The following is a 25,081-nucleotide window of genomic DNA, read 5'->3' on the forward strand; positions in this document are numbered from 1 at the left end:
TTTTAACCACCCCAATTCCAATTTTAACTCTCCAATTTCAGTTTTAAGCCCTCCAATTCCAGTTTTAACCCTCAAATTTCAGTTTTAACCCCTCAAATCTCAGTTTCAACCCTCAAATCTCAGTTTCAACCCTCAAATCTCAGTTTTAACCACCCCAATTCCAGTTTTACCTCTCCAATTTCAGTTTTAACCCCTCCAATTGCAGTTTTAACCCCTCAAATTTCAGTTTTAAACCCTCAAATCTCAGTTTTAACCCTCACATTTCAGTTTTAAACCCTCAAATTCCAGTTTTAACCCCTCCAATTCCAGTTTTAACCCCTCAATTTTCACGTTTAACCCCTCAAATCTCACGTTTAACCCCTCCAATTCCAGTTTTACCCCCTCCAATTCCAGTTTTAACCCCTCAAATCTCTTTATCCACTCCAATTCCAGTTTTAACCCCTCCAATCTCAGTTTTAACCCCCCCAAATTCCATTCTAACTCTGACATTTTATTAAAACACCCCCAAATTCCGCTCCGAACCCCCAAAACCCCCATTTTAATTCACCACCAACCTCAGGCCACCCCAGAAAACTCTTGGAAAACTCCCATTTCCTTTATTCTCACAGTAAAACCCCCCGAAAGGGCCCGTTTTCCCGCCTTTGGAGCCGCGGGCGCAACGCGGGGGGGGACGCGGGATTTTCCTCCTGGGATTTGGTGCTTTATTCCCAGTTTTTAACAATTTGCGTCTCCGGAAGAGGAAAAACCGCCGGGCGATGGGTTTATTCATTTTACTTGTGCCTCCGAGCCGTCAGTCAATGGTTTTATTGGGTTATTTCTGCCTCTAGAAGTGGAAAATCGGCCAATTTACGGGTGTATTTCTTTCATTTCCGCCTCCGCTCGATGGTTTTATTAATTCTATTTTTCCCTCTGAGCCGTCGATGATTTTATTGGGTTTATTCCACTTATTTCTGTCTTTAGAAGAGGAAAATCCACCAATTTACACCTTTATTTCTCTTATTTCCGCCTCCAGAAGATGAAAAGCTCAACGATGGGTTTTGCCGGTCAATGGTTTATTTGGGTTCTGGAAGAGAAGGAGCCGCCGGTTGATGGTTTACTGACTCTATTTCTGTCTCTAGTTGGTTTTCTTGGGTTTGTTTCATTTCTGAAGAGGAAGAGCGACCAGTTAATGATGATTTTATTGGGTTTTGAGTTTTATTTCTGACTCCGGAAGAGGCAAATCCAACAGTTGACGGTTCATTCATTCCATTTCTGGCTTTGGCAAGAGCAAGAACCACCACTCAATGACCATTTGATTGGTTTTCGTGGCTTTATTTCTGCCTCTAGAAGAGGAAGAGACACCAGCCAATGGTTTATTGGTTTGATTTCTGGCTCTGGTTGCCGGTCAATGGTTTATCAGTTTGATTTCTGGTTCTGGCTGCCGGCCAATGGTTTATTGGTTCGATTTTGGGTCAATGGTTTATCGGTTTGATTTCTGGTTCTGGCTGCTGGCCAATGGTTTATTCATTTCATTCTTGACCCCGGCAAGAGCAAGAGCCACCAGTCAATGACCATTTGATTAGATCGGGTTTTCTCGGCTTTATTTCTGGCTCTGGAACAGGCACCAGCTGATGGTTTATTAGTTCAATTTCGGGTCAATGGTTTATCGGTTTGATTTCTGGCTCTGGCTGCCGGGCAATGGTTTATTGGTTTGATATCGGGTCAATGGTTTATCAGTTTGATTTCTGGTTCCGGCTGCCGGCCGATGGTTTATTCATTTCATTCCTAACCACAGCAAGAGCAAGAGCCACCAGTCAATGACCATTTCATCTGTTTGATTGGGTTTTCTTGGCTCTATTTCTGGCTCTGGAAGAGGCAGCAGTTGATGGTTTATTGGTTCAATTTCCAGCTCTGGTTGCCGGTCAATGGTTGATTCATCTCATTTCTGCTCTGGCAAGAGGAAGAGCCACCAGTCAATGACCATTTTATCGGTGTTCTTGGGTTTTTGGGTTTTATTTCTGGCTCTAGGAGAGAAAGAGGCACCAGCCGATGGTTTATTGGTTCGATTTCGGGTCTATGGTTTATCGGTTTAATTTCTGGCTCCGGCTGCCAGTCAATGGTTTATTCATTTCATTCTCGGCCCCGGCAAGAGCAAGAGCCACCAGTCAATGACTATTTCATCACTTCCTCATCTGTTTTCCCGCTCTATTTCTGGCTCTGGAAGAGGCAACAGTTGATGGTTTATTGGTTCAATTTCCAGCTCTGGTTGCCGGTCAATGGTTTATTCATTTCATTGTTGGTTCTGGAAGAGGCAGAGTTGCCGGTCAATGGTTGATTCATCTCATTTCTGGCTCTGGCAAGAGGAAGAGCCACCAGTCAATGACAATTTTATCGGTGTTCTTGGGTTTTATTTCTGGCTCTAGGAGAGAAAGAGGCACCAGCCGATGGTTTATTGGTTCGATTTCGGGTCTATGGTTTATTGGTTTAATTTCTGGCTCCGGCTGCCAGTCAATGGTTTATTCATTTCACTCTTGGCCCCGGCAAGAGCAAGAGCCACCAGTCAATGACCATTTCATCACTTCCTCACCTGTTTTCCCGCTCTATTTCTGGCTCTGGAAGAGGCAACAGTTGACGGTTTATTGGTTCAATTTCCAGCTCTGGTTGCCAGTCAATGGTTTATTCATTTCATTGTTGGTTCTGGAAGAGGCAGAGTTGCCGGTCAATGGTTGATTCATCTCATTTCTGGCTCTGGCAAGAGGAAGAGCCACCAGTCAATGACGATTTTATCGGTGTTCTTGGGTTTTATTTCTGGCTCTAGGAGAGAAAGAGGCACCAGCCGATGGTTTATTGGTTCGATTTCGGGTCTATGGTTTATTGGTTTAATTTCTGGCTCCGGCTTCCAGTCAATGGTTTATTCATTTCACTCTTGGCCCCGGCAAGAGCAAGAGCCACCAGTCAATGACCATTTCATCACTTCCGCATCTGTTTTCCCGCTCTATTTCTGGCTCTGGAAGAGGCAACAGTTGATGGTTTATTGGTTCAATTTCCAGCTCTGGTTGCCGGTCAATGGTTTATTCATTTCATTGTTGGTTCTGGAAGAGGCAGAGTTGCCGGTCAATGGTTGATTCATCTCATTTCTGGCTCTGGCAAGAGGAAGAGCCACCAGTCAATGACGATTTTATCGGTGTTCTTGGGTTTTATTTCTGGCTCTAGGAGAGAAAGAGGCACCAGCCGATGGTTTATTGGTTCGATTTCGGGTCTATGGTTTATCGGTTTAATTTCTGGCTCCGGCTGCCAGTCAATGGTTTATTCATTTCATTCTCGGCCCCGGCAAGAGCAAGAGCCACCAGTCAATGACCATTTCATGGGTTTCCCCATCTGTTTCCCCGCTCTATTTCTGGCTCTGGAAAAGGAAGAGGCGCAGGTTGATGTTCTTGGCCGCCAGCAGCTTGTTGCACTCCACCGAGTCGCGGATGGGCAGCGCCAGGTAGTCGCTCTCGGCGCTCTCGTTGCTGAAGACGAAGCGGTAGATGACGGGGCGGATCTTGACGTCGTCGTAGGGCCCCTCGAGCAGCAGGAAGGAGCATTCGAGCGGCGCGTTGACCTTGCTCTTGAGCAGGAGCTGGAAGGAGAGGGTGCGCTTGCAGGACAGGTTGGGGTTGCGCTCCGAGTCGTTGACGCGCGCCTTGAGCACCCACGTCTGGTTCAGCACCGTTAGCCGCGGCGTCTCGTAGTACAGGCGGGTGATGAAGTCGTCGGTGCGGTACGGCCGGAACTGGACCTCTGCGGAACGGGGAGAAATGGGGAGAGAGCTGGGAAGTGCAGGCTGGGAATGGGGGGAGCGCACCCAAAATGGGGAGAGCGCGCCCCAATAATGGGGAGAGCGCTGGGAAGTGCAGGCTGGGAATGGGGGGAGCGCACCCAAAATGGGGAGAGCACACCCAAATAATGGGGAGAGCGCTGGGAATGGGGGGAGCGCACCCAAAATGGGGAGAGCGCGCCCCAATAATGGGGAGAGCGCACCCAAATAATGGGGAGAGCGCACCCAAATAATGGGGAGAACGCACCCCAATAATGGGGAGAGCGCTGGGAAGTGCAGGCTGGGAATGGGGGGAGCGCACCCAAAATGGGGAGAGCGTGCCCCAAAATGGGGAGAGTGCGCCCCAATAATGGGGAGAGTGCGCCCCAATAATGGGGAGAGTGCTGGGAAGTGCAGGCTGGGAATGGGGGGAACGCACCCAAAATGGGGAGAGCGCACCCCAATAATGGGGAGATTTCGGTCAGGGAGGGGGAGAGGTGGAAAACGGCCCAAAATAACTGGGAGAACACACCCAGAAATGGGGAGAACGCACCCCAAAATGGGGAGAATGCACCCCAAATAATGGGGAAAGCACTGGGAAGTGCAGGCTGGGAATGGGGGAACGCACCCAAAATGGGGAGAGCGCACCCCAAAATGGGGAGAGCACGCCCAAATAATGGGGGGAGCACACCCAAAATGGGGAGAACGCGCCCCTAAATGGGGAGAGCGCGCCCAAATAATGGGGAGAGCGCTGGGAAGTGCAGGCTGGGAATGGGGGGAGCGCACCCAAAATGGGGAGAGCGCACCCCAATAATGGGGAGATTTGGGTCAGGGAGGGGGAGAGAGCTGGAAAACACCCCAAATAATCAGGAGAGCACAGCCCAAAATGGGGAGAGCACACCCCAAAATGGGGAGATTTGGGTCAGGGAGGGGGAGAGAGGTGGAAAACGGCCCAAAATAACTGGGAGAACACACCCAAAAATGGGGAGAACACACTCCATAATGGGGAGAACGCACCCCAAATGGGGAGAACGCACCCCAAAATGGGGAGAACGCACCCAAATAATGGGGAGAACGCACCCAAATAATGGGGAGAGCGCTGGGAAGTGCAGGCTGGGAATGGGGGGAGCGCACCCAAAATGGGGAGAGCGCGCCCCAATAATGGGGAGAGCGCTGGGAAGTGCAGGCTGGGAATGGGGGGAGCGCACCCAAAATGGGGAGAGCACACCCAAATAATGGGGAGAGCGCGCCCCAATAATGGGGAGAGCGCTGGGAAGTGCAGACTGGGAATGGGGGGAACGTACCCAAAATGGGGAGAACGCGCCCCTAAATGGGGAGAGCGCGCCCAAATAATGGGGAGAGCGCTGGGAAGTGCAGGCTGGGAATGGGGGGAGCGCACCCAAAATGGGGAGAGCGCACCCCAATAATGGGGAGATTTGGGTCAGGGAGGGGGAGAGAGCTGGAAAACACCCCAAATAATCAGGAGAACACACCCAAAAATGGGGAGAGCACACCCCAAAATGGGGAGAGCACACCCCAAAATGGGGAGATTTGGGTCAGGGAGGGGGAGAGAGGTGGAAAACGGCCCAAAATAACTGGGAGAACACACCCAGAAATGGGGAGAACGCACTCCATAATGGGGAGAACGCACCCCAAAATGGGGAGAACGCACCCCAAATAATGGGGAGAGCACTGGGAAGTGCAGACCGGGAATGGGGAGAGCGCACCCAAAATGGGGAGAGCGTGCCCCAATAATGGGGAGAGCACACCCAAATAATGGGGGGAGCACACCCAAAATGGGGAGAGCGCGCCCCAATAATGGGGAGAGCGCTGGGAAGTGCAGGCTGGGAATGGGGGGAACGCACCCAAAATGGGGAGAGCGCGCCCCAATAATGGGGAGAACGTGCCCCAATAATGGGGAGATTTGGGTCAGGGAGGGGGAGAGAGGTGGAAAACGGCCCAAAATAACTGGGAGAACACACCCAGAAATGGGGAGAACACACTCCATAATGGGGAGAACGCACCCCAAAATGGGGAGAACGCACCCCAAATAATGGGGAGAACGCACCCCAAATAATGGGGAGAGCACTGGGAAGTGCAGGCTGGGAATGGGGGGAGCGCACCCAAAATGGGGAGAGCGTGCCCCAATAATGGGGAGAGCACACCCAAATAATGGGGGGAGCACACCCAAAATGGGGAGAGCGCGCCCCAATAATGGGGAGAGCGCTGGGAAGTGCAGGCTGGGAATGGGGGGAACGCACCCAAAATGGGGAGAGCGCGCCCCAATAATGGGGAGAACGTGCCCCAATAATGGGGAGATTTGGGTCAGGGAGGGGGAGAGAGGTGGAAAACGGCCCAAAATAACTGGGAGAACACACCCAGAAATGGGGAGAACACACTCCATAATGGGGAGAACGCACCCCAAAATGGGGAGAACGCACCCCAAACAATGGGGAGAGCGCTGGGAAGTGCAGGCTGGGAATGGGGGGAGCGCACCCAAAATGGGGAGAGGACACCCAAATAATGGGGAGAGTGCGCCCCAATAATGGGGAGAGCGCTGGGAAGTGCAGGCTGGGAATGGGGGGAACGCACCCAAAATGGGGAGAGCGCACCCCAATAATGGGGAGATTTGGGTCAGGGAGGGGGAGAGGTGGAAAACGGCCCAAAATAACTGGGAGAACACACCCAGAAATGGGGAGAACGCACGAAATAATGGGGAGAGTGCGCCCCAATAATGGGGAGAGCGCTGGGAAGTGCAGGCTGGGAATGGGGGGAACGTACCCAAAATGGGGAGAACGCGCCCCTAAATGGGGAGAGCGCGCCCAAATAATGGGGAGAGCGCTGGGAAGTGCAGGCTGGGAATGGGGGGAGCGCACCCAAAATGGGGAGAGCGCACCCCAATAATGGGGAGATTTGGGTCAGGGAGGGGGAGAGAGCTGGAAAACACCCCAAATAATCAGGAGAACACACCCAAAAATGGGGAGAGCACACCCCAAAATGGGGAGAGCACACCCCAAAATGGGGAGATTTGGGTCAGGGAGGGGGAGAGAGGTGGAAAACGGCCCAAAATAACTGGGAGAACACACCCAGAAATGGGGAGAACACACTCCATAATGGGGAGAACGCACCCCAAAATGGGGAGAACGCACCCCAAATAATGGGGAGAGCACTGGGAAGTGCAGGCTGGGAATGGGGGCAGCGCACCCAAAATGGGGAGAGCGTGCCCCAATAATGGGGAGAGCGCTGGGAATAGGGGGAGCGCACCCAAAATGGGGAGAGCGCGCCCCAATAATGGGGAGAGTGCGCCCCAATAATGGGGACAGTGCTGGGAAGTGCAGGCTGGGAATGGGGGGAGCGCACCCAAAATGGGGAGAGCGCGCCCCTAAATGGGGAGAGTGCGCCCCAATAATGGGGAGAGCACACCCAAATAATGGGGAGAGCGCTGGGAATGGGGGGAACGCACCCAAAATGGGGAGAGCGCGCCCCAATAATGGGGAGATTTGGGTCAGGGAGGGGGAGAGAGGTGGAAAACGGCCCAAAATAACTGGGAGAACACACCCCAAAATGGGGAGAACGCACCCCAAAATGGGGAGGGCACGCCCAAATAATGGGGAGAGCGCTGGGAATGGGGGGAGCGCACCCAAAATGGGGAGAGCGCGCCCCAATAATGGGGAGAGTGCTGGGAAGTGCAGGTTGGGAATGGGGGGAGCGCACCCAAAATGGGGAGAGTGCACCCAAATAATGGGGAGAGCGCACCCAAATAATGGGGGGAGCACACCCAAAATGGGGAGAGCGCGCCCCAATAATGGGGAGAGTGCACCCCAATAATGGGGAGAGCGCTGGGAAGTGCAGGCTGGGAATGGGGGGAGCGCACCCAAAATGGGGAGAGTGCGCCCAAATAATGGGGAGAGCACTGGGAATGGGGGGAGCGCACCCAAAATAGGGAGAGCGTGCCCCAATAATGGGGAGAGCGCACCCAAATAATGGGGAGAGCGCTGGGAATGGGGGGAGCGCACCCAAAATGGGGAGAGCGCACCCAAAATGGGGAGAGCGCGCCCCAAAATGGGGAGAGCGCGCCCCAAAATGGGGAGAGCGCTGGGAATGCGGGGAGCACACCCAAAATGGGGAGAGCGCGCCCCAATAATAGGGAGAGTGCTGGGAAGTGCAGGCTGGGAATGGGGGAGATTTGGGTCAGGGAGGGGGAGAGAACTGGGAAATGCACCCCAAAAATGGGGAGAACATGCCCAATAATGGGAGATTTGGGGTCTTAGAGGGGCAGAGTGATGGGAAATGCACCCCAAAAATGGGGAGAACACACCCAAAATTGGGAGAATTGGGGTCTGGGAGGGACAGAGAGCTGGAAGACACCCCCAAAAATGGGGAGAATGCACCCCAATAATGGGGAGATTTGGGTCAGGGAGGGAGAAAGAGCTGGAAGACACCCCAGTAATGAGAATGCACCCCAATAACGGGGAGATTTGGGTCAGGGAGGGGGAGAGAGGTGGGAAATGCACCCCAAAAATGGGGAGAACACCCCCAAAAATGGGGAGATTTGGGGTCTTAGAGGGGCAGAGTGATGGGAAATGCACCCCAAAAATGGGGAGAAGACACCCAAAATTGGGAGAATTGGGGTCTGGGAGGGACAGAGAGCTGGAAGACACCCCCAAAAATGGGGAGAATGCACCCCAATAATGGGGAGATTTGGGTCAGGGAGGGAGAAAGACCTGGAAGACACCCCAATAATGAGAATGCACCCCAATAATGGGGAGAACGCACCCCAATAATGGGGAGACTTGGGTCAGGGAGGGGGAAAGAGCTGGAAGACAACCCCAATAATGAGAATGCACCCCAAAATGGGGAAAGGCACCCAAAAATGGGGAAAAGACACCCAAAAATGGGGAAAAGACACCCAAAAATGGAGAGAACTGGGGTCAGGGAGGAGCAAAGCTATGGGAAACACATCCAAAAATGGGGAGAAGACACCCAAAAATGGGGAAAACACACCAATAATGGGGAGATTTGGGGTCTGGGGGGACAGAGAGATAGAAAACACCCCCAAAAATGGGGAGAACATGCCCAATAATGGGGAGATTTGGGGTCTTGGAGGGGCAGAGTGATGGGAAATGCACCCCAAAAATGGGGAGAACACACCCAAAATTGGGAGAATTGGGGTCTGGGAGGGGCAGAGAGCTGGAAGACACCCCCAAAAATGGGGAGAACGCACCCCAATAATGGGGAGATTTGGGTCAGGGAGGGAGAAAGAGCTGGAAGACACCCCAATAATGAGAATGCACCCCAATAATGGGGAGAACGCACCCCAATAACGGGGAGATTTGGGTCAGGGAGGGGGAGAGAGGTGGGAAATGCACCCCAAAAATGGGGAGAACACCCCAAAAATGGGGAGAACTGGGGTAAGGGAGGGGCAGAGTGATGGGAAACTCACCCAAAAATGGGGAGAAGACACCCAAAAATGGGGAGATTTGGGGTCTCGGAGGGGCAGAGTGATGGGAAATGCACCCCAAAAATGGGAAGAGTGCACCCCAAAGATGGCGAGAACGCAGCCCAAAATTGGGGAGATTTGGGGTCTGGGAGGGGCAGAGAGCTGGAAGACAACCCCAAAAATGGACAGAACATGCCCAAAAATGGGGAGAATTGGGGTGGGAGAGGAGCAGAAAATGGGAAAATGCACCCCAAAAATGGGGAGAACACTCCCAAAAATGGGGAGATTTGGGGTCTGGGGGGACAGAGAGATAGAAAACACCCCCAAAAATGGGGAGAACGCACCCAAAAATGGGGAGAATTGGGTCAGGGAGGGGGAGAGAGCTGGAAGACAACCCCAATAATGAGGAGAACACACCCCAAAATGGGGAGAACGGCCCCAAAACGGGGAGAACGGCCCCAAAACGGGGAGAACGGCCCCAAAACGGGGAGAACGGCCCCAAAACGGGGAGAACGGCCCCAAAACGGGGAGATTTGGGGTGTCAGGGCGTCGAGAGCTGCCAAAAGGCTTTCCCAGCGTCCAGGACAGACAGACAGATGCGGTTCGGGTGGCCAAGCGCTGTTTATTGGGATCCGAGGGGCGGCACAAACCCTGGTGACACGTTCCGGACAGTGTTTAAAGCCTAAACCCGGTTTTAACACAGATACACCCAAATAAAACCCGGCTTACCTACCTGTGCGGCATCACCGGTGCTTCCCACACCCATCACCGGCAAAGCCAGCGAGAAGGCGCCGGAACATCATTTACGGTTCGATTTTCAACTATCGATCGCTTCTAAACTCTTTGGCGCTACCAAACGCGTCCCGCCCAAGATTAAGCCGGGTTTTGGCGGCGCCGTTACCTGTGTAGCCGATCTTCTCGAAGCTGAGGAGGCTGAAGATGCTGTTGTAAAGCTGCATTTCTTTTTTCCTCGTTTGGTCCATCTCGTCTAAGATCTCCATGAGCTCGTTGCCGGTTTTGGTGGGGTGGGTGCACTCGGCCTCGTGTACCGTCAATTCGTGGAAGGGGCCTTGCCAGGGGCAGCCGATGCGCTTGTATTTGCACTGGGTCACCCTATGGGGGGCGGAAAGGCGGATTCAGAGCTGGAGAAACATTGCGGTTGAAAGAGATGCTCAAAATCACGATGGGGACACGGCGGCGGAGCGATGGGGGGCACGGCGACGGAGCGATGGGGGGCACGGCGACGGAGCGATGGGGGGCACGGCGACGGAGCGATGGGGGGCACGGCGACGCAGCGATGGGGGGCACGGCGACGCAGCGATACAGGATATGGTGTCAAAACGATGGGGAACGTGGTGACAGAACGATGCGGGATGCGGAGTCAAAATGAGGCGGGATGCGGAGTCAAAATGAGGCGGGATGCGGAGTCAAAATGAGGCGGGATGCGGAGTCAAAATGAGGCGGGATGCGGAGTCAAAATGATGGGTGACATGGTGTCAAAATGACAGGAGACACAGCAACGACGCGGGATGCGGAGTCAAAATGAGGCGGGATGGGGAGTCAAAATGAGGCGGGATGGGGAGTCAAAACGACGCGGGATGGGGAGTCAAAATGATGGGTGACATGGTGTCAGAATGACAGGAGACACAGCAACAAAATAATGGGGGACATGGCATCAGAGCGATGGGGGACACGGCGACGGAACAATACAGGATATGGTGTCAAAATGATGGGGAACGTGGTGACAGAACGATGCGGGATGGGGAGTCAAAATGATGGGGACACAGTGTCAAAATGACGGGAGACATGGCAACAAAATAATGGGGGACACAGTGTCTAAATGGTGGGGGACACGGTGTCTAAATGGTGGGGGACACGGTGTCTAAATGGTGGGGGACACGCCGCCAAAACGATACAGGATACGGTGTCAAAGCAATGGGGGATGTGGCGTCAAAATGAGGCGGGATGTGGAGTCAAAACGAGGTGGGATGGGGAGTCAAAATGATGGGTGACAGGGTGTCAAAATGACAGGAGACACAGCAACAAAATAATGGGGGACACGGCATCAGAGCGATGGGGGACACGGCGACGGAACAATACAGGATATGGTGTCAAAACGATGGGGAATGTGGTGACAGAACGATGGGGAACGTGGTGACAGAACGATGCGGGATGTGGAGTCAAAATGATGGGGACACAGTGTCAAAATGACAGGAGACATGGCAACAAAATAATGGGGGACACGGCAACAAAATAATGGGGGACACGGCAACAAAATAATGGGGGACACGGTGTCTAAATGGTGGGGAACACTGTGTCTAAATGATGGGGGACACGGCGCCAAAACGATACAGGATACGGTGTCAAAACGATGGGGGACGTGGTGGCAAAATGATGCGGGATATGGAGTCAAAATGATGCGGGACCCGGTGGCAAAATGACGGGGGACGCGGTGGCAAAATGACGGGGGACGCGGCATCGAAACGATGAGGGATGTGGTGACAGAACGATGGGGGACATGGTGGCAAAATGATGCGGGACATGGAGTCAAAATGATGGGGAACACGGTGACAAAATGATGGGGAACATGACATCAGAACGATGGGGGACACGGCGTCAGAACGATGGGGATTATTGAGTCTAAATGATGCGGGATATGGAGTCAAAATGATGGGGACACAGTGTCAAAATGACGGGAGACATGGCAACAAAATGGGGGACACAGCAACAAAATGATGTGGGACACGGTGTCTAAATAATGGGGGACACGGCAACAAACTGATGGGGGACACGGTGTCTAAACGGTGGGGGACACGGTGTCTAAACGGTGGGGGACACGGTGTCTAAACGGTGGGGGATATGGAGTCAGAATGATGGGGGACACGGTGTCTAAATGATGGGGGACACGGTGTCTAAATGATGGGGGACACGGCGCCAAAACGATACAGGATACGGTGTCAAAGCAATGGGGGACGTGGTGGCAAAATGATGCGGGACATGGAGTCAAAATGATGGGGAACACGGTGACAAAATGATGGGGAACATGACATCAGAACGATGGGGGACACGGCGTCAGAACGATGGGGATTATTGAGTCTAAATGATGCGGGATATGGAGTCAAAATGATGGGGACACAGTGTCAAAATGACGGGAGACATGGCAACAAAATGATGGGGGACACGGTGTCTAAATGGTGGGGGACACGGTGTCTAAATGGTGGGGGACACGGTGTCTAAATGGTGGGGGACACGGTGTCTAAATGGTGGGGGACACGGTGTCTAAATGGTGGGGGACACGGTGTCTAAATGGTGGGGGACACGGTGTCTAAATGGTGGGGGATATGGAGTCAGAATGATGCGGGACGCGGTGGCAAAATGACGGGGGACGCGGCATCGAAACAATGAGGGATGTGGTGACAGAAGGATGGGGGACATGGTGTCAAAATGATGCGGGACATGGAGTCAAAATGATGGGGAACACGGTGACAAAATGATGGGGAACATGACATCAGAACGATGGGGGACACGGCGTCAGAACGATGGGGATTATTGAGTCTAAATGATGCGGGATATGGAGTCAAAATGATGGGGACACAGTGTCAAAATGACGGGAGACATGGCAACAAAATGGGGGACACAGCAACAAAATGATGTGGGACAGGGTGTCTAAATGATGGGGAACACGGCAACAAATTGATGGGGGACATGGTGCCAAAACGATGGGGGACGTGGTGGCAAAACGATGGGGGACACGGTGTCTAAATGATGCGGGACGCGGTGACAAAATGACGGGGGACGCGGTGACAAAATGACGGGGGACGCAGCATCGAAACGATGAGGGATGTGGTGACAGAAGGATGGGGGACATGGTGGCAAAATGATGCGGGACATGGAGTCAAAATGATGGGGACACGGCGTCAGAACGATGGGGATTATTGAGTCTAAATGATGCGGGATATGGAGTCAAAATGTTGGGGACACAGTGTCAAAATGACGGGAGACATGGCAACAAAATAATGGGGGACACGGCGTCTAAACGGTGAGGGACACGGTGTCTAAATGGTGGGGGACACGGTGTCTAAATGGTGGGGGACACGGTGTCTAAATGGTGGGGGACACGGTGTCAAAGCAATGGGGGATGTGGTGGCAAAATGATGCGGGATATGGAGTCAAAATGATGCGGGACGCGGTGGCAAAATGACGGGGGACGCGGCATCGAAACAATGAGGGATGTGGTGACAGAATGATGGGGGACATGGTGTCAAAATGATGCGGGACATGGAGTCAAAATGATGGGGAACACGGTGACAAAATGATGGGGAACATGACGTCAGAACGATGGGGGACACGGCGTCAGAACGATGGGGATTATTGAGTCTAAATGATGCGGGATATGGAGTCAAAATGATGGGGACACAGTGTCAAAATGACGGGAGACATGGCAACAAAATGGGGGACACGGCAACAAAATGATGTGGGACAGGGTGTCTAAATGGTGGGGGACAGGGTGTCTAAATGGTGGGGGACAGGGTGTCTAAATGGTGGGGGACACGGTGTCTAAATGGTGGGGGACACGGTGTCTAAATGGTGGGGGACGTGGTGGCAAAATGATGCGGGATATGGAGTCAAAATGATGCGGGACGCGGTGGCAAAATGACGGGGGACGCGGCATCGAAACGATGAGGGATGTGGTGACAGAAGGATGGGGGACATGGTGTCAAAATGATGCGGACATGGAGTCAAAATGATGGGGAACACGGTGACAAAATGATGGGGAACATGACATCAGAATGATGGGGGACACGGCGTCAGAACGATGGGGATTATTGGGTCTAAATGATGCGGGATATGGAGTCAAAATGATGGGGACACAGTGTCAAAATGACGGGAGACATGGCAACAAAATGATGGGGGACACGGCGTCTAAATGGTGGGGGACACGGTGTCTAAATGGTGGGGGACACGGCGTCTAAATGGTGGGGGACACGGCGTCTAAATGGTGGGGGACACGGCGTCTAAATGGTGGGGGACACGGCGTCTAAATGGTGGGGGACACGGCGCCAAAACTATGGGGGATGTGGTGGCAAAATGATGCGGGATATGGAGTCAAAATGATGCGGGATGCGGTGGCAAAATGACGGGGGACGCGGCATCGAAACAATGAGGGATGTGGTGACAGAAGGATGGGGGACATGGTGGCAAAATGATGCGGGACATGGAGTCAAAATGATGGGGAACACGGTGACAAAATGATGGGAGACACTTCAACAAAATAATGGGGGACACGGTGTCTAAACGATGGGGAACATGGGGACATTATGGGGGAAACGGTGCCAAAACGATACAGGATACGCTGTCAAAACGATGGGGGACGTGGTGACAGAAGGATGGGGGACATGGTGTCAAAATGATGCAGGAGATAGAGTCAAAATGATGCGAGACGTAGCATCTGAATGACGGGGGACACAGCAACAAAACAATGGGGGATACGGTGTCTAAATGATGGGGAACACGGCATCAAAATGATGGGGAACATGACATCAGAACGATGGGGGACACGGCGTCAGAACGATGGGGATTATTGAGTCTAAATGATGCGGGATATGGAGTCAAAATGATGGGGACACAGTGTCAAAATGACGGGAGACATGGCAACAAAATAATGGGGGACACAGCAACAAAATGATGGGGGACACGGTGTCTAAATGGTGGGGGACACGGTGTCTAAATGGTGGGGGACACGGTGTCTAAATGGTGGGGGACACGGTGTCTAAATGGTGGGGGACACGGTGTCTAAATGGTGGGGGACACGGTGTCTAAATGATGGGGAACACGGCATCAAAATGATGGGGAACATGACGTCAGAACGATGGGGGACACGGCGTCAGAACGATGGGGATTATTGAGTCTAAATGATGCGGGATATGGAGTCAAAATGATGGGGACACAGTGTCAAAATGACGGGAGACATGGCAACAAAATAATGGGGGACACAGCAACAAAATGATGGGGGACACGGTGTCTAAATGGTGGGGGACACGGTGTCTAAATGGTGGGGGACACGGTGTCTAAATGGTGGGGGACACGGTGTCTAAATGGTGGGGGACACGGTGTCTAAATGGTGGGGGACACGGTGGCAAAATGATGCGGGACGCGGTGGCAAAATGATGGGGGACGCGGCATCGAAACGATGAGGGATGTGGTGACAGAACGATGGGGGACATGGTGACAGAACGATGGGGGACATGGTGACAGAACGATGGGGGACACGGTGACAAATAATGGGGAACATGACATCAGAACGATGGGGGACACGGCGTCAGAACGATGGGGATTATTGAGTCTAAATGATGCGGGATATGGAGTCAAAATGATGGGGACACAGTGTCAAAATGACGGAAGACATGGCAACAAAATAATGGGGGACACAGCAAAAAATGATGTGGGACACGGTGTCTAAATGGTGGGGGACAGGGTGTCTAAATGGTGGGGGACACGGTGTCTAAATGGTGGGGGACACGGTGTCTAAATGGTGGGGGACACGGTGTCTAAATGGTGGGGGATATGGAGTCAAAATGATGCGGGACGCGGTGGCAAAATGACGGGGGACGCGGCATCGAAACGATGAGGGATGTGGTGACAGAACGATGGGGGACATGGTGGCAAAATGATGCGGGACATGGAGTCAAAATGATGGGGAACACAGTGACAAAATGATGGGGAACATGACATCAGAACGATGGGGGACACGGCGTCAGAACGATGGGGATTATTGAGTCTAAATGATGCGGGATATGGAGTCAAAATGATGGGGACACAGTGTCAAAATGACGGAAGACATGGCAACAAAATGGGGGACACAGCAACAAAATGATGTGGGACAGGGTGTCTAAATGGTGGGGGACACGGCAACAAACTGATGGGGGACACGGTGTCTAAACGATGGGGGACACGGTGTCTAAACGATGGGGGACACGGTGTCTAAACGATGCTGGCTATGGAGTCAGAATGATGGGGGACACGGTGTCTAAATGATGGGGGACGTAGTGTCAGAATGATGGGGGACACGGCGTTGGAACGATGGGGATGTAGTGTCATAATGATTGAGGATATGGTGTCAAAATGATGGGGGACACGGCGTCAGAACGATACAGGATACGGCAACAGAATGATGGGGGACATGGTGTCAGAACCATGGGGGACATGGTGACAAAATGATGGAGACATAGCGTCAGAATGATGGGGACGCGGCGGCAGAACGATGGGGGACACGGTGACAGAATGATGGGGAATATGAAGTCAAAATGATGCAGGACATAGTGTCAGAACCATGGGGGACACGGTGACAAAATGATGTGGAACACGGCGACAAAACGAAGGGGGACATAGTGTCAGAACCATGGGGGACATGGTGACTAAATGATGCAGAACATGGTGACAAAACGAAGGGGGACACGGCGACAAAACGAAGGGGGATGTAGTGTCAGAACCATGGGGGACACGGTGACAAAAAAAAGTGGGATGTAGTTTCAGAAGCATGGGGGACATGGTGACTAAATGACATGGAACATGGTGACAAAACGAAGGGGGACACGGCGACAAAACGAAGGGGGACGTAGTGTCAGAACCATGGGGGACATGGCGACAAAACGAAGGGGGATGTAGTGTCAGAACCATGGGGGACATGGTGACAAAATGACGTGGAACATGGTGACAAAACGAATGGGGACACGGCGACAAAACGAAGGGGGACGTAGTGTCAGAACCATGGGGGACATGGCGACAAAACAAAGAGGGATGTAGTGTCAGAACCATGGGGGACATGGTGACAAAATGACGTGGAACATGGTGACAAAACGAAGGGGGACACGGCGACAAAACAAAGTGGGTTGCAGTGTCAGAACCATGGGGGACATGGTGACTAAATGATGCAGAACATGGCGACAAAACGAAGGGGGACACGGCGACAAAACGAAGGGGGATGTAGTGTCAGAACCATGGGGGACACGGCAACAAAACAAAGCAGGATGTAGTGTCAGAACCATGGGGGACACGGTGACAAAACAAAGTGGGATGTAGTGTCAGAACCATGGGGGATATGGTGACAAAATGACGTGGAACATGGTGACAAAATGAAGGGGGACACGGCAACAAAACGAAGGGGGACGTAGTGTCAGAACCATGGGGGACATGGTGACAAAATGATGCGGAACATGGCGACAAAACGAAGGGGGACATGGTGACAAAACAAAGTGGGATGTAGTGTCAGAACCATGGGGGACACGGCGACAAAACGAAGGGGGACATGGTGACAAAACGAAGGGGGATGTAGTGTCAGAACCATGGGGGACATGGTGACTAAATGATGCGGAACATGGCGACAAAACGAAGGGGGACATGGTGACAAAACAAAGTGGGATGTAGTGTCAGAACCATGGGGGACATGGTGACAAAACGAAGGGGGATGTAGTGTCAGAACCATGGGGGACATGGTGACAAAATGACGTGGAACATGGTGACAAAACGAAGGGGGACACAGTGACAAAACGAAGGGGGACACAGTGACAAAACGAAGGGGGACACAGTGACAAAACGAAGGGGGACACAGTGACAAAACGAAGGGGGACACAGTGACAAAACGAAGGGGGACACAGTGACAAAACGAAGGGGGACACAGTGACAAAACGAAGGGGGATGTAGTGTCAGAACCATGGGGGACATGGTGACTAAATGATGCAGAACATGGCGACAAAACGAAGGGGGACACGGCGACAAAACGAAGGGGGACACGGCGACAAAACGAAGGGGGACACGGCGACAAAACGAAGGGGGACACGGCGACAAAACGAAGGGGGATGTAGTGTCAGAACCATGGGGGACATGGTGACAAAATGAAGGGGGACACGGCGACAAAACGAAGGGGGACGTAGCGTCAGAACCGTGGGGGACATGGCGACAAAACGAAGGGGGACGTAGTGTCAGAACCACGGGGGACGTGGCGACAAAACGAAGGGGGACATAGTGTCAGAATCACGCGGGACACGGTGTCAAAACAACGTGGGATCGGCGTCAAAACCATGGGGCCGCGGCACCAAAGGCTTTGGGCCACGGCACCAAAGGCTTTTTGTGTCGGGGCGCCGGTTACCTGTCCTGGCACTCCTCTTTTTGGTGGCGTTCCAGAAGGGAGCGGGGGAACTGCTGGGTGCAGAAGGCGCACTCGGAGGGCAGCTCGCTCACGGCTTTCTCCACGGCCAGATTGCGGCAGCACAGGCTCTTGCTGATCTCGCAGCGGCAGTTGGGACACGTGGCCTGTTCCTCCTTGAGCCGCGCGTCCGCCAGGAGGTGGATGAAGCAGCCGGCGCACATCAGGTGCCCGTTGGTGCACTGGGGGGAGAAACCAAACATCAGCCTCGCGCCGGGGGGGGAAACCGAGTCACGCAAAGGGAGTTTGGATGCGTCGGAGGCGGAAAAGATGCTTTGCCAACCCAAAAAACACGCAGCGGGTGGTAAAGGTGGTAGGGAGGGGGATGGAGCGGACGCTGAGTGCCGCACGGCGCGGGGAATCGCACCAAAATGACGGGGAATGTCTCCCCCGTGCGCCAGATCTGTGGGATCACAAGGTTGGAATGTGCCGCGCGCGTCCCAAATATCACCGGGTTTAGGGGAAAAATCAGCTTTAAAAGGTGTTTATAATGGCAATCTGTCTCATAAAACAGAAGGAAAGAGTGAAAATCCAGCGCCAAATGCTGGGCTTTGCCAAAAGTGATGGTTGGGGAGGATGGTGAAGCCGCGTCCATCGCTGCGGGTGTCCTGGCAAAGGCGTCGCGTGGTGACGGTGGCACCGGATCCACCGGGAGCTGCGCCGGGTGTTTCTCCACCGCAGGGACCCCTCGAGGGACACACGGACGTCCCAACAGCCGGGGAAGTTCCCGCCGGTGGCTTCATGAAAATCCTTCCCCAAATCCGGTGAGGATTCGCCGTCACCTCCAGGATGAGCTTTGGCACGTCGTGGGGATTCATCCCCAAATTCCAGCCAGGGTCCCACCGGCGGGACGACCGGGAGCTCGTTAGACGGCGCCGGGATGAGTTTTAATCCTCTGCCGGGACGGAAGAGGCCGCACCAGGATTAGCGCCGGATCTGCTGAGCCGCCACGTCCATTGTTCCCGCTCCAAAACCTTGCGGTTTTCCCTCCTGCCGGGTGCTGAACCGGCGACACCGGCGCACGGCGACGGCTCCGAAATAACCGCGTCGGCTTTGGCTGAAAATCCTCGTCACCAAACACACCAGTTCTGGATCCGGCCGAGCGCTCCCGGCTCCTCCTCAGCGTGTAATTACAGCCGCTCGTTAGCGCTTTGGTCCAAACGAACGAACGCGCTGGAGGGCGGGAAGGCGCCGGTACCGCGGGTTTAATTACATCCCCGGCAAAGGCTTCGTCAGGTTTAATTAAACAGGGGGTGGTGAGGATGAGGAGCTCGGGAGGAAGGATGCGGAGCGTCCGTCTGTCCGGCCCGGCACGCGGAGCCGGTTTGGCGAGCGCCGGTGCCAGATTGGTTGGGGATCTGGCACCCAGTGGGGCTTTAATGCTCTTAAACGTCGCCAACAAGGGGATCCCCCCCAAAATGATCCCCCCTCCCCCAAAAAACAGGGACAGGACCCCCCCGGCTCTGCCGCCACCGTTGGCAAAGTCACCGATGCAACCGGGCCACCAAAAGCATTCCCGGGGGGGGGTTGGTGACAGTGGGGGGGGGCTCAGGGTGCTGGGGGGGGGGGTCAGGGGGTATCTAGAGCCCTAAGAGGTGGGGGGGGGGGGGGGGGGGGGGGAGGACAGACGGACGACACTGGGGTCCCTAAAAGGGGACAGGACCCTAAAGTCCCCAAATGGGGTGGGGGGCGACCCTGGGGTCCCTCAAGTCCCCAAATGGGATGGGGTGGGGACCCCGGGGTCCCTAAAAGGGGACAGGACCCTAAAGTCCCCAAATGGGTGGGGGGCGACCCTGGGGTCCCTCAAGTCCCCAAATGGGATGGGGTGGGGACCCCAGGGTCCCTAAAAGGGGACAGGACCCTAAAGACCCCAAATGGGATGGGGGGGGACCCTGGGGTCCCTAAAGTCCCCAAATGGGATGGGGTGGGGACCCCAGGGTCCCTAAAAGGGGACAGGACCCTAAAGTCCCCAAATGGGGTGGGGGGCGACCCTGGGGTCCCTCAAGTCCCCAAATGGGATGGGGTGGGGACCCCGGGGTCCCTAAAAGGGGACAGGACCCTAAAGTCCCCAAATGGGTGGGGGGCGACCCTGGGGTCCCTCAAGTCCCCAAATGGGATGGGGTGGGGACCCCAGGGTCCCTAAAAGGGGACAGGACCCTAAAGACCCCAAATGGGATGGGGGGGGACCCTGGGGTCCCTCAAGTCCCCAAATGGGATGGGGTGGGGACCCCGGGGTCCCTAAAAGGGGACAGGACCCTAAAGTCCCCAAATGGGGTGGGGGGCGACCCTGGGGTCCCTCAAGTCCCCAAATGGGATGGGGTGGGGACCCCAGGGTCCCTAAAAGGGGACAGGACCCTAAGGTCCCCAAATGGGGTGGGGGGCGACCCTGGGGTCCCTCAAGTCCCCAAATGGGATGGGGTGGGGACCCCAGGGTCCCTAAAAGGGGACAGGACCCTAAAGTCCCCAAATGGGGTGGGGGGCGACCCTGGGGTCCCTCAAGTCCCCAAATGGGATGGGGTGGGGACCCCAGGGTCCCTAAAAGGGGACATGGCCCTAAAGTCCCCAAATGGGGTGGGGGGTGACCCTGGGGCCCCTCAAGTCCCCAAATGGGATGGGGTGAGGACCCCAGGGTCCCTAAAAGGGGACAGGACCCTAAAGTCCCCAAATGGGGTGGGGGGCGACCCTGGGGTCCCTCAAGTCCCCAAATGGGATGGGGTGGGGACCCCAGGGTCCCTAAAAGGGGACAGGACCCTAAAGACCCCAAATGGGATGGGGGGGGATCCTGGGGTCCCTAAAGTCCCCAAATGGGATGGGGTGGGGACCCCAGGGTCCCTAAAAGGGGACAGGACCCTAAGGTCCCCAAATGGGGTGGGGGGCGACCCTGGGGTCCCTCAAGTCCCCAAATGGGATGGGGTGGGGACCCCGGGGTCCCTAAAAGGGGACATGACCCTAAAGTCCCCAAATGGGGTGGGGGGCGACCCTGGGGTCCCTCAAGTCCCCAAATGGGGTGTGGGGGGAGAACCTGTGGTCCCTAAAAGGGGACGGGACCCTAAAGTCCCCAAATGGGTGGGGAGGACCCTGGGGTCCCTAAAAGAGGACGGGACCCTGGGGTCCCTTAAAGGGGGATGAGACCCTAAAGACCGCAAATGGGATGAGGGGGGAAACGGGGCCCTAAAGTCCCCAAATTGGGTGGGGGGGACCCTGAGGTCCCTAAAAGGGGACAGGACCCTAAAGTCCCCAGATGGGTGGGGAGGACCCTGGGGTCCCTAAAAGAGGACAGGACCCTGGGGTCCCTTAAAGGGGGATGAGACAAGGGTCAAATAGGGGGGACAAGGAGCCCTGGGGGGGTGCAAAAAGTCCCTGGGGGGGCTGTGATTGATGGGGGGGACACAAGGAGCTGGGGGGGTCACTGAGAAGTGGGGGCAGGGGGACAGGGGACAAGGGGCTCTGGGGGGGCTGTGACGGAGGTGGGGGGACAAGGGTCAAATAGGGGGGACAAGGAGCCCTGGGGGGGTGCAAGAAGCCCCTGGGGGGGCTGTGATTGATGGGGGAAACACAAGGAGCTGGGGGGGGTCACTGAGAAGTGGGGGCGGGGGGACAGGGGACAAGGGGCTCTGGGGGGGCTGTGACTGAGGTGGGGGGACAAGGGTCAAATAGGGGGGACAAGGAGCCCTAGGGGGGTGCAACAAGCCCCTGGGGGGGCTGTGATTGATGGGGGGGACACAAGGAGCTGGGGGGGTCACTGAGAAGTGGGGGGGGGGGACAGGGGACAAGGGGCTCTGGGTAGGGGGACAAGGAGGCCCTGAGGGACCTGTGATTGTTGCGGGGGGGGGACACAAGGAGCTGGGGGTGTCACTGAGCAGGAAGTGGAGGGCCAAGGGGCTCGGGGGTGTTGTGACCAATGGGGGACAAGGTGGCCTGGGGGGGGCACGAGGAGCCCCTGAGGGCGCCTGTGATTGATTGGGGAGGGACACAAGAAGGTGGGGGTGTCACTGAGCAGTGGGGGGGACAGGGGACAAGCTGCCGGGGGTGGGGGCAAAAAGCCCCAGGGGGTGTCACTGATGGGGGCAAGGACACAGAGAGCTGGATGGTGACAACAAGGGGGCTGGTGGCCGATGAGGGGACAAGGAGGCTCCGGGGGGGCTGTGACTGATGGGGGGGACACAAGGAGCTGGGGGTGTCACTGAGCACCAGGGAGGGGACAAGAAGCCCTGGGGGGGCACAAGGAGCCCCTGAGGGACCTGTGATTATTGGGGGGGGGACACAAGGAGCTGGGGGTGTCACTGAGCAGGGGGACAAGGAGCTCTGGGGGGGCTGTGACTGAGGGGGGGGGGGGACAAGGGTCAAATATGGGGACAAGGTGGCCTGGGGGCCACCAGGAGCCCCTGAGGGACCTGTGATTGATGGGCAGAGGGGGACAAGGAGGGGGTGTCACTGAGCAGCGGGAGGGGGGACAGGAAACAAGGGGTTCTGGGCGGGGGGGGGCAAAAAGCTTCGTGGAGTGTCACTGATGAGAGGGGGGACATGGAGAGCTGGCTGGGACAACAAGGGGGTTGGTGGCAGATGAGGGGACAGGGAGGCTCTGGGGGGGGCTGTGATTAAGGGGGGGACACAAGGAGCTGGGGGTGTCACTGAGCACCAGGGAGGGGACAAGGAACCCTGGGGGGGGGGCCCTGAGGGACCTGTGATTCTTGAGGGGGACACAAGGAGCTGGGGGTGTCACTGAGCACCAGAGCGGGGAACAAGGAGCCCTGGGTGGGGGGAGGGGGGGGCAAAGAGCCTCAGGAGGTGTCACTGATAGGGGTGGGGACACAGAGCTGGATGGTGACAAGGGGTGGCTGGTGGCCGATGAAGGGACAAGGAGGCTCCGGGGGGGGCTGTGACTGATGGGGGGGACACAAGGAGCTGGGGGTGTCACTGAGCACCGGGAGGGGACAGGGGCCAAGGAGCCCGGGGCGGGGGGAGGTGCCAAAAGCCCCAGGAGGTGCCACTGCTGGGGGGTGGGGGCATGGAGAGCTGGCTGGTGACAACAAGGGGGGTGTCAGTGGCCGATGAGGAACGGGGGCCGGCCCGGGGGGGGGTCGGTGGCCGCCGGGGAGGCCCCGGGGCGGGGGGGGGGGGGGGCCCGGCCGTACCTGGTAGACCGAGGCCTTGGGCAGGTCGAGGCAGACGGTGCAGCACAGCACGGAGTAGAGCCGCTCCTCCAGCTTCACGCTGCCCGCCGCCCCCTCGGGCCCACCCGCCCCCGTTCCCGCCGCCCTCAAGCGTTTCTTGGGCGGCGCGTCGGGGTCGCTTCCCGCCTCAGCGTGAGGCCGGGCCGGGCCGAGCAGCGAACCCGACTCCTCGGCGCCGCCGCCCGCCTCGCCCGGGCCGCCCGTTGAAGCTGTGGGGCCGGGGAGGGCAGCGGAGGGGGCGGCCGGGCCCCCGCCGGCCTCACGATCCTCCGCCCCGGACATCATCGCCGCCACCGCCGCCGCCTCACCCCGCCACCGCCGCCATCTTGGCCGCCCTCCCCCCGACCCCGCCCTCCCGGCCCGGAGGGGTCACGGCCAATCGCCGCCCGCGGGAGGCGGTGCCCGGGGGTGAAGTGGCCAATCAGAGGTCACGCCCGACGCAGGAGCCACGCCCCCCCCGCCGGGCCTGGAGTCGCAAACTTCAACGCCAGCGCCATCCGCCCCCCCTCCCCGTGCGGGGGAGGTGGGAGGGGCGGGGATTGGTGACGTCACGGGGAGCGGACCAATGGGAGAGGGGAGCCCGAGGGGGTGTGGCCTGTGGCGGGGAGCTCCCGGGGGGCGGGGGCGCTCCCCAGGGCGCCCAGAAAGAACCGGTGCGACCAGTACGGACCAGTACGGACCAGTACTGACCTAGTGCGGCCAGTACGGACCAGTACTGACCTAGTGCGGCCAGTACGGGCCAGTACGGACCTAGTGCGGCTAGTACGGACCAGTGTAACCAGTAACAACCAGTGCAGACCAGTACTGACCTAGTGCGGCCAGTACGGACCAGTGTAACCAGTAACAACCAGTGCAGACCAGTACTGACCTAGTGCGGCCAGTACGGACCAGTGTAACCAGTAACAACCAGTGCAGACCAGTACTGACCTAGTGCGGCCAGTACGGACCAGTGTAACCAGTAACAACCAGTGCAGACCAGTACTGACCTAGTGCGGCCAGTACGGACCAGTGTAACCAGTAACAACCAGTGCAGACCAGTACTGACCTAGTGCGGCCAGTACGGACCAGTACGGACCAGTACGGACCGGTACTGACCTAGTGCGGCCAGTACGGACCAGTACTGACCTAGTGCGGCCAGTACGGACCAGTACGGACCGGTACTGACCTAGTGCGGCCAGTACGGACCAGTACTGACCTAGTGCGGCCAGTACGGACCAGTGTAACCAGTAACAACCAGTGCAGACCAGTACTGACCTAGTGCGGCCAGTACGGACCAGTGTAACCAGTAACAACCAGTGCGGACCAGTACTGACCTAGTGCGGCCAGTACGGACCAGTACGGACCGGTACTGACCTAGTGCGGCCAGTACGGACCAGTGTAACCAGTAACAACCAGTGCAGACCAGTACTGACCTAGTGCGGCCAGTACGGACCAGTACGGACCAGTACTGACCTAGTGCGGCCAGTACGGACCAGTGTAACCAGTAA

General features: G+C 56.1%; 1 protein-coding gene across 1 annotated transcript; it reads right to left on the reverse strand.

Annotated features, from left to right (window-relative positions):
• Positions 1–574: 574 nt before the first annotated feature.
• On the reverse strand, positions 575–23,960 carry ZFTRAF1 (zinc finger TRAF-type containing 1). The gene is made up of 4 exons (XM_065054694.1): positions 23,556–23,960; positions 18,364–18,602; positions 10,120–10,331; positions 575–3,762 (listed from the first exon to the last, which is right to left on the reverse strand). Exons 1-4 carry the CDS (start codon positions 23,877–23,879, stop codon positions 3,371–3,373), a joined length of 1,167 nt encoding a protein of 388 aa, XP_064910766.1. The 5' UTR covers positions 23,880–23,960; the 3' UTR covers positions 575–3,370.
• Positions 23,961–25,081: the final 1,121 nt, after the last annotated feature.

Source organism: Columba livia, chromosome 2 (assembly GCF_036013475.1).
Source record: "Columba livia isolate bColLiv1 breed racing homer chromosome 2, bColLiv1.pat.W.v2, whole genome shotgun sequence".
NCBI lineage: Eukaryota > Metazoa > Chordata > Aves > Columbiformes > Columbidae > Columba > Columba livia.

Coding starts and splice junctions, on each gene's coding strand:
- ZFTRAF1 (XM_065054694.1), bottom strand. CDS start 23,879: ATGATGTCCGGGGCGGAGGATCGTGAGGCCGGCGGGGGCCCGGCCGCC. Junction 18,603..23,555: donor CCAAGGCCTCGGTCTACCAG/GTACGGCCGGGC, acceptor TTCTCCCCCCAG/TGCACCAACGGGCACCTGAT. Junction 3,763..10,119: donor CGAGAAGATCGGCTACACAG/GTAACGGCGCCG, acceptor CCCGTTCCGCAG/AGGTCCAGTTCCGGCCGTAC.